Below are 15,273 nucleotides of genomic sequence, written 5' to 3'. Positions count from 1 at the left end.
ACTGTCCACAGGGTGACAACACTGCTGTGTGATTGCACTGTAAAACAAACAGTGTTGCCACCCTGGTACAGGAAGTTCAATATAAAAAAAGAAAAAAATCTACTGGCAGGAATAATAGGTAACAAAATGATACTACAGAGTGAATTTAGAAAACCAAATACTGCTGTGTTAATGCTAGTCTCCCAACAGTATATCTAATGCCGCGTACACACGATCAGACTATCCGGCAGACTTGTGTGGACTCTGGCGGACTTTTTCTTTCTAAAAGTCCAGCGGACTTAGAAGTTTTGACTCAAAATTGTCCACTGGACTCGGCAGTCCGGAGGACAATCCGGCCATCTGTGCGCTAGTCCGCCGGACTTTTGAAATTAACGGACTTGCCCACACGCGGAGGAAAGTCCGTTCATTTTGAGCGTGGCTCCAGGTAGACGGGACTAGCGAAGGAAGTCAATTTCGCCACCTTCGGCGGCGAGATTGACACCTCACTGGCCCCATCACCTGTTATGGACTTAAAGGGGAAACCCTACGCCGAAAAAACAGCATGAGGGTCCCCCCAAAGTCCATATCGGACCCTTATCCGAGCATGCAGCACGGCCAGTCAGAAAAGGGAGTGGGGATGAGCGATCGCCCCCCCCCCCCCCCGAGCCGTACCAGGCCGCGTGCCCTCAACATGGGGGATGCTTTGGGGAAGGGGGGCCCTGTGGCCCCCCAACCCAAAGCACCTTGTCCCCATGTTGATGAAGACAAGGGCCTCTTCCCAACAACCCTGGCTTTTGGTTGTCAGGGTTTGCGGGTGGGGGGCTTATTGGAATCCGAGAGTCCCCGCTCGCTCGTCCCCACCCCCTTTCCTGACCGGACGGGCTGCGTGCTCGGATAAGGGTCTGATATGGACTTTGGGGGGACCCCCACACCATTAATTCAGCGTAGGGCTTCCCCTTTAAGTCCACCGAAGGCGGCGACATTGACTTCCTTCGCTAGTCCTTCGCTAGTCCTGTCTACCTGGTGCCACATTCAAAATGAACGGACTTTCCTCCGTGTGTGGGCTAGTCCGTTCATTTCAAAAGTCCAGCGGACTCCCACCATAGTCTGGCGGTTTGTCCGCCACACCTAGTCCGCCGTAAAAGTCCGGTCATGTGTGGGCCGGTCCGCTTGTTCGGAAAGCCGGATAGTGTACGCGGCATAAGCGGCACTGGGACTTCTAAGTGTATTAGTTCGATAAAAAAGAGAAAATATACTGGAAAGGCCGCTCAAGTACAGCAAGGCTCCCCTTGGTGAGTTTAAATTTTATAATCTACACCTGTGCAAAAACAATAGTGAATGTGACCTGAAGTATATGGAAAAACAAATGTGTACCTGTTACGTAATCAATAAAACAAATATGTAAATATTAAAGAGCTGCACGTCTTCCAGCATAATTAAGCCAAAGATGTAAAAGGGATGACTGCACTATTTTAAATGCAAGTGATATCAAATAAACACATTCAACAATTGTACAAAAAAAAGACCATGCAAATGAATACATCCACTTGTGATAAAAAGGGTGACACCCCCAATGAGTATTCCCATATACAGCTGTCAGGTTCTCATTCAGTTGATAGTATCCTGTACACATGGACTACTGGATCTCACCATACACAGACCCCAATCGCAAGTGGAAAAGGTAAAGGAACCTCTCATAGTGTAGTAATATCCAGTTTTAAACAATATATAAAAATGCACTTTCATCAATGTAAAAATACTCAGGCATGTATAAGCATAGAAATGGAACCTCTACCTGTGTTCCAACAACCAGAAGTGATGCGTCCTGGAAGTCCCACCCAATGTGTTTCGTCAGCAAAGTCTCATGTCATTAGGGTTCACATGCCCGGACAAATCCTTTCTCACATATATACAATAATGTTGCCATCTTACTCCTGCTCCTTCCAAAAAAAAATCAGGCTCATCCTACAACCAGGATGTATTTTTATCCCCTAGAGCATATCTATATTAAATATACAAATTGGAGCATTCATAATTTTTACTTTCCTGGGGAAATTCATTATGTATTCATTTGCACTGAGCACTTTAGCTGAACCATATATTATGGACTTTTTGCGCAATTGTCAATTGTTTATTCGATATCACTTGTATTTATAAGAGAGCAGTCTAGTTTTTATCCCTTTCCCCTTGGTGGGTAACCAGAACCACTCAAAGTGTAAAAACATGATGGAGCGCCCAACCGAAGGGTGGAAGAGTCTTAGTATTTTTTTATTGTTCCACTTTAAGCTGTTAGTCCTCTTTAGATTCACATTACATTCTTAATTCGATTTTACAGGCATTGTAAAATGTATGGGCAAAAAATATGAATAAAGGTTCTCACTTTGCTGTAATGGTCACAGTAAAGTCATTGTCATCCACATAGTAGTGATTCTGAGGAGTCTCCAACAAGACTTCAAAACTTGGCAGAACTATGAACAAGAGAATGTATACATATTACAATAACTTGACATTCAATACTTCTTTCACAGGATACAACTGGATATTAACATTTACAGTTTAAGTAACAACATCAGAGATTGTTGGTACAGGAAATATCTGATTATCTTGGAGAATCTAGAAGGAATTCTCCACCCAGCCCCCATGAGCAAACTGGGCTGTGCTTTATAGGGGTTTTTGGCTTCCTCTGGAACATCTGTGGGTATAGGATTCTATATATGGAAGTTTTCTATGTATTTATTTTTTCAATTGTTTGTATTAGATGGACTTGTGTCTTTATTCAACCTATGTAGAGGTGGCTATGTATTTGATCTATGGGAGCACAACCAAAAATAACCTACAATGACAACTTAACTGAATACCAGTACCCTCTAGTGCTTAACATGTATGTGATCTCCGGTAATAGCAAGAATCAAAGAGTAGATTGGCCAATGCTCTTCTTTAGAGGTCATATGGCAAGTGCCTAGACAATTGGCCGAACTGAGCTGAGCTTGGATCTGCATTTTCTCCAGGAAAGATATAAGCCTTTCAGTTACTCTTTATATACCCAATTATGTAAGATTGTGGAAAGAACTGTATGTTAGCATTTAAGAACTTTTGCACTTTTAAGGAGAACTTAACCCTACCGTTGTCCCATAGAAGAATTGATTCTCAATTAGACTGCTCAGCACTGAATGCAAAATAACAGATTCAGGTATATATAATGTGAGTGGAGAATAACGTATTTCTGATGAATAGGTGGAAAATAGACAGACTCCCTCAGTAATATTCATAATTAAAGAAAGACTTTGGTGGGTGGAGTTGGGAATCCCTGTCCCATAGTATCGGAGAGTAGTAAAGAAAAGCCCTGGGCAAGAGGTCTATGTCCTCTGTAGGTATTGCCATATGCTACCCCCATTCCCACTGACGCCCCTGAGAAATAAATTCAGCTGTGGCTTAACACCTCAGCATCTGAATATCAGTGTTGGTTTTGACAAAAAAGCATATTTTTTACCTTTAAATACATTTTATATGAAATAATTGATTGTTAACATTGATGTACTCACCATATTCCTTGACCTCAAACTCTGTGTTGAAGATTTCTTGAGGAGCCATGTAGAATCTGCAGGAGATTTTCCATATTCCCTCACTGCAAAAAAAACATAAGTCTATAAATACGGACAGGGTTGAGCAGGGACCTTGTGGGCTGATTAATTGTGGCCCAACAACAATGATGTTCAGAGAGCGGTAGCCTCTGGGAACCAGATTTTGGCTTATGGTATGATACATTTCTTAGCCCCTGTACACAGGGTCGGACATTCTGCCAACCAAATCCGTCGGATTTTGTCCGTCGGATTTTGCCCGTCGGATCTTGTCCAAAACTGTTGCATACACACGGTCGGACTACGTTGTCGAAAAATCCGATCATTCAGAACGTGATGACGTAATTTCGTTACAATGGGACTAGTAGCCAATAGCTTTGATGTAGGAATTTGATCTGAGCATGCGTGGCACTTGGTCCGATCAAAATTCTCTACACGTGATCGGAGTATGTCCGATCGAACCAGTTGGTCGGAAAATATTTCCAACATGTTGGAAAATTGGGTCCGACGGAGATTCGGACGGAATCAGTCTGACGCATACCACACACAGTCGGATTATCCGATGACACGGTCCGATAAGACGCATTCCGACGGATTCTCCGACCGTGTGTACAAGGCTTTAGTAGTTCTTGTGCATCACCACACTTTGCATTCTGCTTTGTTATATTTCTTAGTTCATATTTATTGTAAGGCATAGTTCACATTTGGATTTAAAGATATAATGTATTCACTACTGCAGGGGTAGGCAACTTCTCAGAGGTTGAGATCTACCTGGACAACATGGAGGAAAGCAAAATTCCTTGGGAGGTTGGGGTTGGAGGAGGCTACTAGGGGACGCCCTTAAAAAAAATAAAAGCTTACATTAAACAGACATAGATGTAGACATAGTGTTCTGTACTCCACCACACAGTGTCCTCTACAGTCTTTACATAGCCCCTCACTGTAGTATCCTGTATCCCCCAAAAAAGTGTCCTCTGCCCCCCTTCACATCACCCCCATATTGTAGTGTCCTGTACCCCCCTAAAACACTGTCTTCTGCCCTCTTCACATCACACTCCCCCTCCACTGTAGTGCCCTTTGCCCACCACAAAGTGTCCTTTGCCCCTTTGCCTCCCCATCCCAGAAAGCAGAGTCCTCTGTCCATTTCACATCGCAATCCCTATCCAACCCCCCCGTTCCCCTCTGTAGTGTCCTTTACCCCCCAAAACACTGTCTTCTGCCCCCTTCATATCACACTCCCCCTCCACTGTAGTGCCCTTTGCCCACCACAAAATGTCCTCTGCCCCTCTGCCTCCCCATCCCACAAAGCAGAGTCCTCTGTCCATTTCACATCGCAATCCCTATCCAACCCCCCTGTTCCCCTCTGTAGTGTCCTCTGTAGCCCCTCCAACAGAATCTTCTCTGGCCCCTTCACATCACCCTCCCACATGCACACTACGCTGTGTAGGGCGCACTTCCTGCCTGCCAAAGTGTGTACAGCAGAGAGATCAGGAGGTGACTTAGTGCTGGGTGGAAGGCAGGAGCAGGAGCTGCCTGAGATAACAAGCTGATGATTGGCTGCTAGGACTGCCTAGTAACCAATCACTGTCGGCTCACTTCGACCGACCATTCAATCGTGATCGGTGGCTTGCCGACTCCAGCTCTACTGGAACTGTTCATTGCTCAAGGAACCCCTAGAAACCTCTGGAGGAACCACAGGCTTCAAAGGAACCTTGGTTGAGAAAGGTTGGTATTCACAATGGAAGCATTGGGGTTGATTTACTAAAGGAAAAAAAAGACTGTGCACTTTGCAAGTGCAGTTGCTCTAGAGCTTAGTAAATGAGGTGAAGCTTCACTTTGCAAAGAGTACCCAATCATGTGCAAGGAAAATAAAATTAATTTTTTCTTGAACATGATTGGATGATGGACGTTAGCAGAGCCTTTGCTCATTTACTAAGCTCTGGAGCAACTGCACTCTGTAAAGTGCACAGCCTTTAGTATATCAACCCCATTGTTTCATAGATGTATGGGTGTAGGTATAAAATATGATTTTGAGAACATTCATTTTGCAAGGGAATATACACTTTGCTTGGTGAATATTGGAAAGCTGTGCTGACTTCAATCATCCAATCATGTTCAAGCAAACATCCTGTTTTTCTTTTAATTTTCTTTACCTGTTATTGGGTATTATTTGCAAAGTAAATTTTCACAACATTTATTAACCACTTCAACCCCAAAAGATTTTACCCCTTCCTGACCAGAGCACTTTTATCAATTTCGCACTGCTTCGCTTTAACTGACAATTGCATGGTCACACAATGTTGTACCCAAACAAAATTTGTGTTCTTTTTTTTTCCACAAATAGAGATTTTTTTGGTGGTATTCGATCATTTTTTACGCTATAAACAAAAAAAGCGCCAATTTTAAAGAAAATAACGGTATTTTTTTACTTTTTGCTATAATAAATATCCCCAAAAATGTTTTTAAAAACAAATTTCTTCATCAGTTTAGGCCAATATATTTTCTTTTACATAATTTTGGGGAAAAAATCGCAATAATCGTATATTGATTGGTTTGCACAAAAGTTATAGCGTCTACAAACTATGGGAAAGATTTATGGCATTTTTTTTGTTACTACTAATGGCGGTGATCTGAGATTTTTAGCGATGCTGCGACATTGTGGCAGACAGATCGCACACTTTTGAAACATTTTTGGGACCATTGACATTAATAGAGCGATCAGAGCTATAAAAATGCATTGATTACTGTGTAAATGTCACTGGTAGGGATTAGACATTTGCAGAGTAAAATATTTCGTTTCGGAATTTCGTTTTCGTCTGAAAACTTAATTTATTTAGTTACTCCCGAAATTAGTTTTTATTTATTTAGTTTTTCGTTCAAAAATTGCATTCATCCGAAAATCCACATGAATTACGGTCGAATCTGTCTTAGAAGGCTTATGGTGTCTGTCAAATGTATAAAGAAGATTCGATGGAGCTAGTATATAGCATACTTTAGAACCCCTATTAAAGTCTATGGGACTCCAACGTTCAAAATCTAAAGTGCTAATTTTAAAGACTAATTTGCAAGTTACTGTCCTAAAAAGTGTTTGGGGACCCGGGTCCTGCCCCAGGGGACATGTATCAATGCAAAAAAAAGTTTTAAAAACGGCCGTTTTTTCGGGAGCAGTGATTTTAATAATGATTAAAGTGAAACAATAAAAGTGTAATATTCCTTTAAATTTCGTAGGGGGGGGGGGGGTTGTCTATAGTATTCCTGTGAAGGGGCACATGTTTCTGGTGCTTAGAACTGTCCCTGCACAAAGTGTCATTTATGCAGGAAAAAAAGTCCTTTAAAATCACTCGCAGCTATTATGAATTGTCGGCTCCGTAATACAGAGAACACTCATTGAAAGTCATTGATAAAAAATAAAAAATAAAAAAAAGCATGGGGGTCCCCCAAATTCAATTACCAGGCCCTTCAGGTCTGGTATGGATATTAAGGGGAACCCTGCCTCAAATTTAAGAAAAAATTTGACGTAGGGTTCCCCCTAATTATCCATAACCAGACCCTTCAGGTCTGGTATGGATATTAAGGGGAACCCCGCGTCAAATAAAAAAAAAATTGACGTGGGGGTCCCCCTAAAAATCCATACCAGACCCTTTATCCGAGCACACAACCTGGCAGGCCGCAGGAAAAGAGGGGGGGACGAGAGAGCGGCCCCCCCTCCCTCCTGAACCGTACCAGGCCACATGCCCTCAACATTGGGAGGATGCTTTGGGGGTCTGTGACCCCTCAAAGCACCTTGTCCCCATGTTGATGAGGACAAGGGCCTCATCCTCACAACCGTGGCCGGTGGTTGTGGGGGTCTGCGGGGGGCTTATCAGAATCTGGAAGCCCCCTTTAACAAGGGGACCCCCAGATCCCGCCCCCCCCCCCCCCTGTTTGAAATGGTAAGGGGAAACCTGCCTGTGTTACATCAGAGGGGTGCGGGGTCACCCATACGTCACAGGGAACCCTGGGTTTGGCCTTGCGTCAGAGGGGGGCGGGGTCAGGTGATGGGTGGCCCCGCCCTCCGTATATAAGAAACGTCAGGCCGCCGGAATCCTTGCAGTGTCTCCTCCATGGAGACAGAAGAAGGATGGATTCGCTGCGCTGGATGAGATGAGCCATCGCTGGAGAGATGACCGTCCGTCGCTGGATAGCAAGAGTGGATTACCACCGCTGGAATCTTTTTTTTTTTTTTTTTTTTTTTTAATAAAGAAATTTTTCAAAAGTGTGTTTGTCTTATTTAACTATTTTTTTACACTTTCTTTGTGAAATGGTAGGGGTACTTTTGTACCCCCCTACCATTTCAAACAGGGGGGGCAGGATCTGGGGGTCCCCTTGTTAAAGGGGGCTTCCAGATTCTGATTAGCCCCCCGCCCGCAGACCCCCACAACCACCGGCCACGGTTGTGGGGATGAGGCCCTTGTCCTCATCAACATGGGGACAAGGTGCTTTGAGGGGTCACAGACCCCCAAAGCATCCTCCCAATGTTGAGGGTATGTGGCCTGGTACGGTTCAGGAGGGAGGGAGGGCCGCTCTCTCGTCCCCCCCTCTTTTCCTGCGGCCTGCCAGGTTGCGTGCTCGGATAAAGGGTCTGGTATGGATTTTTAGGGGGAACCCCACGTAAATTTTTTTTTTAATTTGACGCGGGGTTCCCCTTAATATCCATACCAGACCTGAAGGGTCTGGTTATGGATATTTAGGGGGAACCCCACGTCAAATTTTTTCTTAAATGACACTTTGTGCAGGGACAGTTCTAAGCACCAGAAACATGCGCCCCTTCACAGGTATACTATAGACACCCCCCCCCCTACGAAATTTAAAGGAATATTACACTTTTATTGTTTCACTTTAATCATTATTAAAATCACTGCTCCTGAAAAAACGGCCGTTTTTTAAAACTTTTTTTTGCATTGATACATGTCCCCTGGGGCAGGACCCGGGTCCCCAAACACTTTTTAGGACAGTAACTTGCAGAATCTTTTCTCTCTGTCAAATCTTTTTTCTCTGTCGAATATTTTCTCTATATAATCTTGGACTAATAGAAGTAAGGTTAGGCACATTCGACCACAGGTTCTATAGACAGATTGTTATTGTCAGAGTCATGTCGAATCTCTTATTCTATATCGAACTGTTGTAACAATGAAAACGAAAATAAAGCATTTATTTATGTCGGATCTTTCGTTTTTCGGATTCTGTGCTTTCGTTATCGTTTGTCAAAACGAAAACGAAAATAGCTGAAATTCGGATGAAAATGCATTCGGACGAAAACGAATGCACATGTCTAGTAGGGATAGGGGTTAACACTAGGGGGCAATCAAGGGGTTAAATGCGTGTTCCCTCTGTGTGTTCTAACTGTATGGGCATAGGACTGACTGGGAGGGGGGAGACATATCGTTGTTCCTACTTAGTAGGAACAAACAATATGTTTCCTCACCCCTGACAGAACAGGGATTTTTACACACAAAAATACCTGTGCTGGCTCTAGTGCCCGCAATCACGTGTGGCCGGTGGCGATCGTGCATCGGGTCGCCTGCTGTGCAGCAGGCACGCGCCCTCTGGCGGCACAACATACCCATACATAGTTTCTCCCAGGAACACTCTAAATTCCTTTAGTAGATCAGCGTCATCAAGTGAACTTTTGCTCACTTCCTGTCTTGGTGGCTACACATTGATAAAAACATGGCACAGTTGCCAGTTCTTTTCCACTTTTTCTGCAACAAAAACAAACTTGATTTGAGTCATGCTTTAAAATAAGTCCTGCCTAATAGGAGAAGCCTCATGATCATGGCTGTCCAAGCAGGTAACTATTTAATTAGAATAAGAACTGGTGTTCAGCCTTAAAGTCAGGAAAAGTCAGGCTCCTTAAACAAAGTGAAGCTAAACCAGAAAGGGGCACAGTAGAACCATTTCTGGCTATTAAAGGAAATGGCAGCCATCTTTGCAGGCAGGAGTTTCAGGTTGGTTTCTGCTAAATGTTGCTCTATTGGATTCTCTTTGCTAGGAAGTGATACAGCTATCCTGTGATTGTTGAATCCCTTCAATCGTTTAGCAGTATTAAAGGGGTTGTAAACCCCTCGTGGTTTTTCACCTTAACACATTCTATGCATTAAGGTGAAAAACCTCCTGTGATGCAGCTGCCCCCCAGAGACCCCCTTTTACTTACTGAAACCCGGTCTTTCCCACGACGGGCACATGCACACCAGCTCCAGCCAGTGTCTCATGTCCTGATTGGATAGATTGATAGCGGTGCAGCCATTGGCTACCGCTTCTGTCAATCAAATTCAATGACGTGGGGGCGGTGCCGAGTCCTGCTGTCTGTGTCAATAGACGCAGCAGCTGGACATGGGAGCGTACCCGCATGGATGCCCCGAGGGAGAACGGCTCTCCAACGGGACACTCCAGCCAGGATCGGCGCTGGGGGACCCCAGAAAGGAGGATCGGGCCACTCTGTGCAAAACCAACTGCACAGAGGAGGTAAGTATGTTTGTTTTAAGCAAAACAGGAATAAAAAAACAAACCTTTAGATACGCTTAAAGTGGTTGTAAACCCCAGGACAAAAGAAAAAAACAACCTGCAAGACAAAGGCATAATGAGCTAGTATGCATAGGATGCAGCACAACCCCAAACTCTACAAAGAGCCGATGATGCGGCTCTTAAACCATGTGATCGGCTGTGTCCAATCACAGACAGTCACATGTAAATGAGGAAGTGCTGGTAATCGGCTCTCCTCACCTCACACTGACAGAGTATGTGGCAAAGAGAGACGATCAGCAACATCTCCCTGCATGGGGAGCCAAGGATAGGTAATCAGGGCACTGATCATCAGTGCCCTGATTACAGTAAAGCCCCATCAGTACCCATCAGTGACATCAATCAGTGCCAATCATAGACACCAATCAGGGCCCATTAGTGATGTCAATCATTGCTGCCTTTCAGTGCCCATCAGTGCCTGCTCATCAGAGCTGACCATCAGTGCCACCTATCAGTGCCCATCAGTGCCACCTATCAGTGCCCACTATCAGTGATCATCAGTGCTGCCTATCAGTGCTGCATATCAGTGCCTCCTCATTAGTGCCACCTAATCAGTACCCATAAGTGGCATGTCATCAGTGTCCATAAATGCTACCTCATCAATGCAGCCTATCAGTGGCCATCAGTGCAGCCTCATGAGCGCACATTAGTGAAGGAGCAAAATTACTTATTTACAACATTTACTGACTGAAACTAAGAAAAAAAAAATATTTTTATTTTTTTCAGTCATTTTCTTTTTTTTTGGAAAAAAAAAAAACAGCAGTGATTAAATACCACCAAAAAAAAAGCTTTATTTGTGTGATAAAAATTATTAAAAATTAATGTTAATACAGTATTGCATGACCGCGCAATTGTCATTCAAAGAACCACAGCGCTGAAAGCTGAAAAATGGCCTGGGCAAGAAGGGGGTGAAAGTGTCCTTAAGTAGTTAAACAGAGTAGCAACATGACTGATGTCTACTACTTGCGCTAGAAGGAGCCCAGCATAGTACTAATTTGTCCTCTGCCATGGACTCCGGGCACCATATTGGAAAGCCTGTATCAAGCATTGACACATAGTTCTCACGAGATTTTGCCAGCCATTTTGGGACAGATGCGCGTCACCAAGGGGTCCAGAGTGGGAAGTGTAGACAGGGACAGGAAGACTCTGGAAAAGGAACCTGGACCCTGGAAAGGGTTCACCCGTATAGCTGGGATTGTGTAGAAGCCCAGGAGATTCTGAGAAGCCTAGGTATCATATATGGTTTGGGTAGTTTTGTGAAAGTAATGCCACGTACACACGATCGGACTATCCGGCGGACAAACCGCCGAATTTTGCAGCGGAGGTCCGCCGGACTCTCCAAACGAGCGGACCTGCCCACACACAACCGGACCTGCTCACACACGAGAAAAGTCTGTTCATTTTGAACGTTGCTCCAGGTAGAAAGGACTAACGAAGGAAGTCAATGTCGCCGCCTCCATCGGCTAGATTGACACCTCGCTGGCCCCCGTCACCTGGTATGGACGTAAAGGGGAAGCCCTATGCCGAAAAAATTGCGTGGGGGTCCCCCCCAAGGCCCATATCAGACCTTTATCTGAGCATGCAGCCTGGCCGGTCAGGAAAGGGGGTGGGGACGAGCGAGCGCCCCCCCCCCCTTCAGAGCCTTACCAGGCTGCGTGCCCTCAACATGGGGGGGTGCTTTGGGTAAGGGGGGGCCCTGCGCCCCCCCCACCCCAAAGCACCTTGTCCCTGACAATGCGTTCCTGTCATTGCGGCCAGAGAGAGCGTCAAGTCAACATCTCAAGGAAGAAGAAGAGAAGGTGGCAGCGGCATCAGAAGACCGGGCCACCGCTAGTAAGATAGCTGGAAGAAGAAAGCGGAGGCCCGGCAAGAAGAACTGAAGAGGGGGACAAGACCCCTGAAGTCGGAAGAAGAGGCGGCGGCGACAGAAGACCGCGCCACCGCTAGACCCCGAAGAGGGGGACAAGACCCCCAAAGTCGGAAGAAGACCCCCGGACGGCGGCGGTGATGACGAAGAAGAAAGCCGGGCTCCTCCGCTAGTAAAAAAGCACCCCCCTATGTTGAGGGCACGTGGCCTGGCATGGCTCAGGAGGGGGGGGGGGGGTGCGCTCGCTCGTCCCCACCCCCTTTCCTGACCAGCCAGGCTGTGTGCTCGGATAAGGGTCTGATATGCCGTTTTTTCAGCGTAGGGCTTCCCCTTTAAGTCCATAGCAGGTGACGGGGCCAGTGAGGTGTCAATCTCACCGATGGAGGTGGCGACATTCACTTCCTTCGCTAGGCCCGTCTACCTGGAGCCGCATTCAAAATGAACGGACTATTCTCCATGTGTGGGCAAGTGCGTTCATTTCAAAAGTCCGGCGGACTAGCACACAGACGGGCGGATTGTCCGCCAGACTGCCGAGTCCGGCGGACAATTTTGAGTTAAAACTTCTTTCTAAGCCCGCCGGAGCCCACACACGGCCAGATAGTCTGATCATGTGTATCTGGCATAAGAAGAACTGACCAGTGTTTGCAGAGGTTCCCCTGATAGGGACTTGCTTCAGACCTTAGGAAGGAATACTTCACTTGGTCTCTACTCTAAGAACGGAGGACTTTTAACCTGAACCTGCATCAAACTTACCTTACTGTTTGGAAGTGAAATTAAATAACCCTTGAGGGTTACTGTACTTTTTGGTGCTGGGATGACAACTACTAAATATGTACAGTTGCATTGCGTTCTTACCTTCATATTTCCACTACCCAGTTTCTACTCGCTACATCTTGGCCCAAACAGTCACACGTTTACTAGACACACAAACCCCTTTAAATGTCACATGGCTTTTCCGTCGCTCAGTTGCACTCACTAATCCTTGAACATTCTCTTCCAAGTGATCATTCAACACCAATTCAAACATGGATCAACCCAACTAGATTGTGATGATTGGAGCTTAGTAAATAACAAAAGTGCAAAAATGCAATTCTATGAAGCTATGAATAGCTATGAATTAAAAGCCACATTGTTGTCTAATCTGTAGAGAGAAGATAACTCAGATTAGTTGTTCCTACTTTCTACACTTTGCACCTTGCACTGTTTACTGAATAGGGCCACTACGGCAGTCAGCTTATTTTGTCTAATGCCCCATACACATGGACTTTCCGACAACAAAACCGTGAATTTTTGTTCGAAGGATGTTGGCTCCAACTTGTCTTGCATACACACGGTCACACAAATGTTGGCCAACAATTACGAACGTAGTGACATACAAGACGTACGTGATATCTCCATTACGAACACTAGTTTTACAAGACCAAATGCTTCCGGCTCATACTTGAGTCCGAGCATGTGTGAATTTTTGTGCAACGGACTTACACACACGATCGGAAAGTTTACCAACAACGCTTTGTTGGTGGAAAATTTGAGAACCTGCTAGCCAACATTTGTTGGCGGAAAGTCTGACAACAAATGTTCGATTAAGCTCACACATAGTTGCCAACAGGCCACATTTTCCCGGGACAATCCTGATTTTGGGACCCTTGTCCCGATTGGAGCCAGTCCCAATTTGGGATTTTGCCTTTTGTCCATGGAAAAACATGAATGTTTGGCTCTGCAGCAGTTCTGGCTCCAACAAAATGGCCGCCGGCGCCATCACGAGAGCTTTCCCCTTGTGATCAGCTACATCTCCTCTCCTTCCTTGTGTTCGGTGGAGAGGGGAGGGGCCGATCTGTGCAGCCAATGAATTGGCTTCTCTCTTCACAATTCTCCAGCCGGGGTTAGCTGCACTGATCGGCCCTACCCCTCTCCACTGAACATGAGGAATAGGCAAAGATGCAGCTAGACTGCAGCCAACACTCCGTCTGCAGCCAACACTCTGCTGGGGGCACTGATTTAAGAGGCACTCCACTGGGGACACCGATTTAAGAGGCACTCCGCTGGGGGCACTGATTTAAGAGGCACTTGGCTGGGGACATCTGATGTAAGAGGCACCCCGCTGGGAACACTGACCGCTGGGATACCTGATGTAAGAAGCACTCCGCTAGGGACAACTGATGTAAGGACAAACTCTGCTGGGGGCACCTGATGCAAGGACGGACATTGCAGGTGACATGCCCAGGGGTCCCACTGATTCTGGATTATGGTGCCTTGAATGATTTCATTCTATATTACAATACAATAATAGTAATAATGCGCTTCAATCATCCTGACACCACAACAACCATGGTGCTGGGATGATTGAAGCGCTAACACCAGGTGTTTGGAGTATCTTTATCTGCTGATTTGTTAAACTCTGGAATACACATTTCTATTGTGGTGTAGAATCTGGACCTGCTGTCCTTCCATCCCTCTTTCCTTCCTTCTCTCTCCTTCCCTCCTTCTTTGCTTCTTTCTCTCTCCCTCCCTCGTTTCCCCTTTCTTTCTCCAGCTCTCATTCTTCTCAGACTCTAACCACACCCCCACGTGAACCACACCCATATAAACCACGCCCACTATTTCATGTAAACCACGCCCATTTTTCCTGCACCACATTTTTCTTTTTTACTATGTCATACTTACAAATGCATGCCTTGCCCCTAATTATAATAAGACTCCGCCTACAGCCAAAAAAGTGTCAATATACATTTTTTTACAATGTTGGCAACTATGCTCACATCCAACGCTTGTTGTGGGAAAATCCGATCGTGTGTATGGGGCATAACACTTCAACAGATCCTAGGATTTATGGCCATCTCTGATATTGTCTGCAATTTTTTTTTGTATCCAAATCTGTCCAGGATGTAGTATTCACACTTAATTTTCACAAAATTTTCCTTTTGAAGACTAGCTAATATGTTAACCTCTTCCCGACCATGTAATGCATATAACCGGAGCAATAAAAGTGGGTCTTAACACCCAGCTGCTGAACATATGCATTGTGGTGCTTTTTTTCTTTCAACTCACAAACGTGAGTAACTTCAATACCTGCACTTTCACCTCCTTCCTGCCCAGTCCAATTTTTTTAAGCTTTCAGCGCTTTTGCACTTTGAATGACAATTGCATGACCATGCAACGCTGTACCCAAACAACATTTTTTATCATTTTGTTCACACAAATAGAGCTTTCTTTTGGTGTTATTTAATCACCACTGTTTTTTTTTTTTTTTTGCTAAATATACAAATAAAGACCAAATATTTTGCAAAC

General features: G+C 45.1%; 1 protein-coding gene across 1 annotated transcript in view; it reads right to left on the bottom strand.

The window, feature by feature from the left end:
* The window catches only part of LOC143961258 (complement C3-like), a 189,214-nt gene that overhangs the window by 129,091 nt on the left and 44,850 nt on the right, over positions 1 to 15,273 (bottom strand). Inside the window, exons 6-7 of the mRNA XM_077470491.1 lie at positions 3,522 to 3,604; positions 2,360 to 2,447 (exon numbers count right to left, since the gene is read on the bottom strand). Coding sequence (XP_077326617.1) covers positions 2,360 to 2,447; positions 3,522 to 3,604 — 171 coding nt within the window. The remainder of the gene's footprint in view (positions 1 to 2,359; positions 2,448 to 3,521; positions 3,605 to 15,273) is intronic.

This window comes from Lithobates pipiens, unplaced genomic scaffold (assembly GCF_037356315.1).
Source record: "Lithobates pipiens isolate NorthernLeopardFrog02 unplaced genomic scaffold, aLitPip1_a1.2 Scaffold_8, whole genome shotgun sequence".
Classification (NCBI taxonomy): Eukaryota; Metazoa; Chordata; class Amphibia; order Anura; family Ranidae; genus Lithobates; species Lithobates pipiens.
This window is presented reverse-complemented; position numbering and strand designations above follow the sequence as displayed.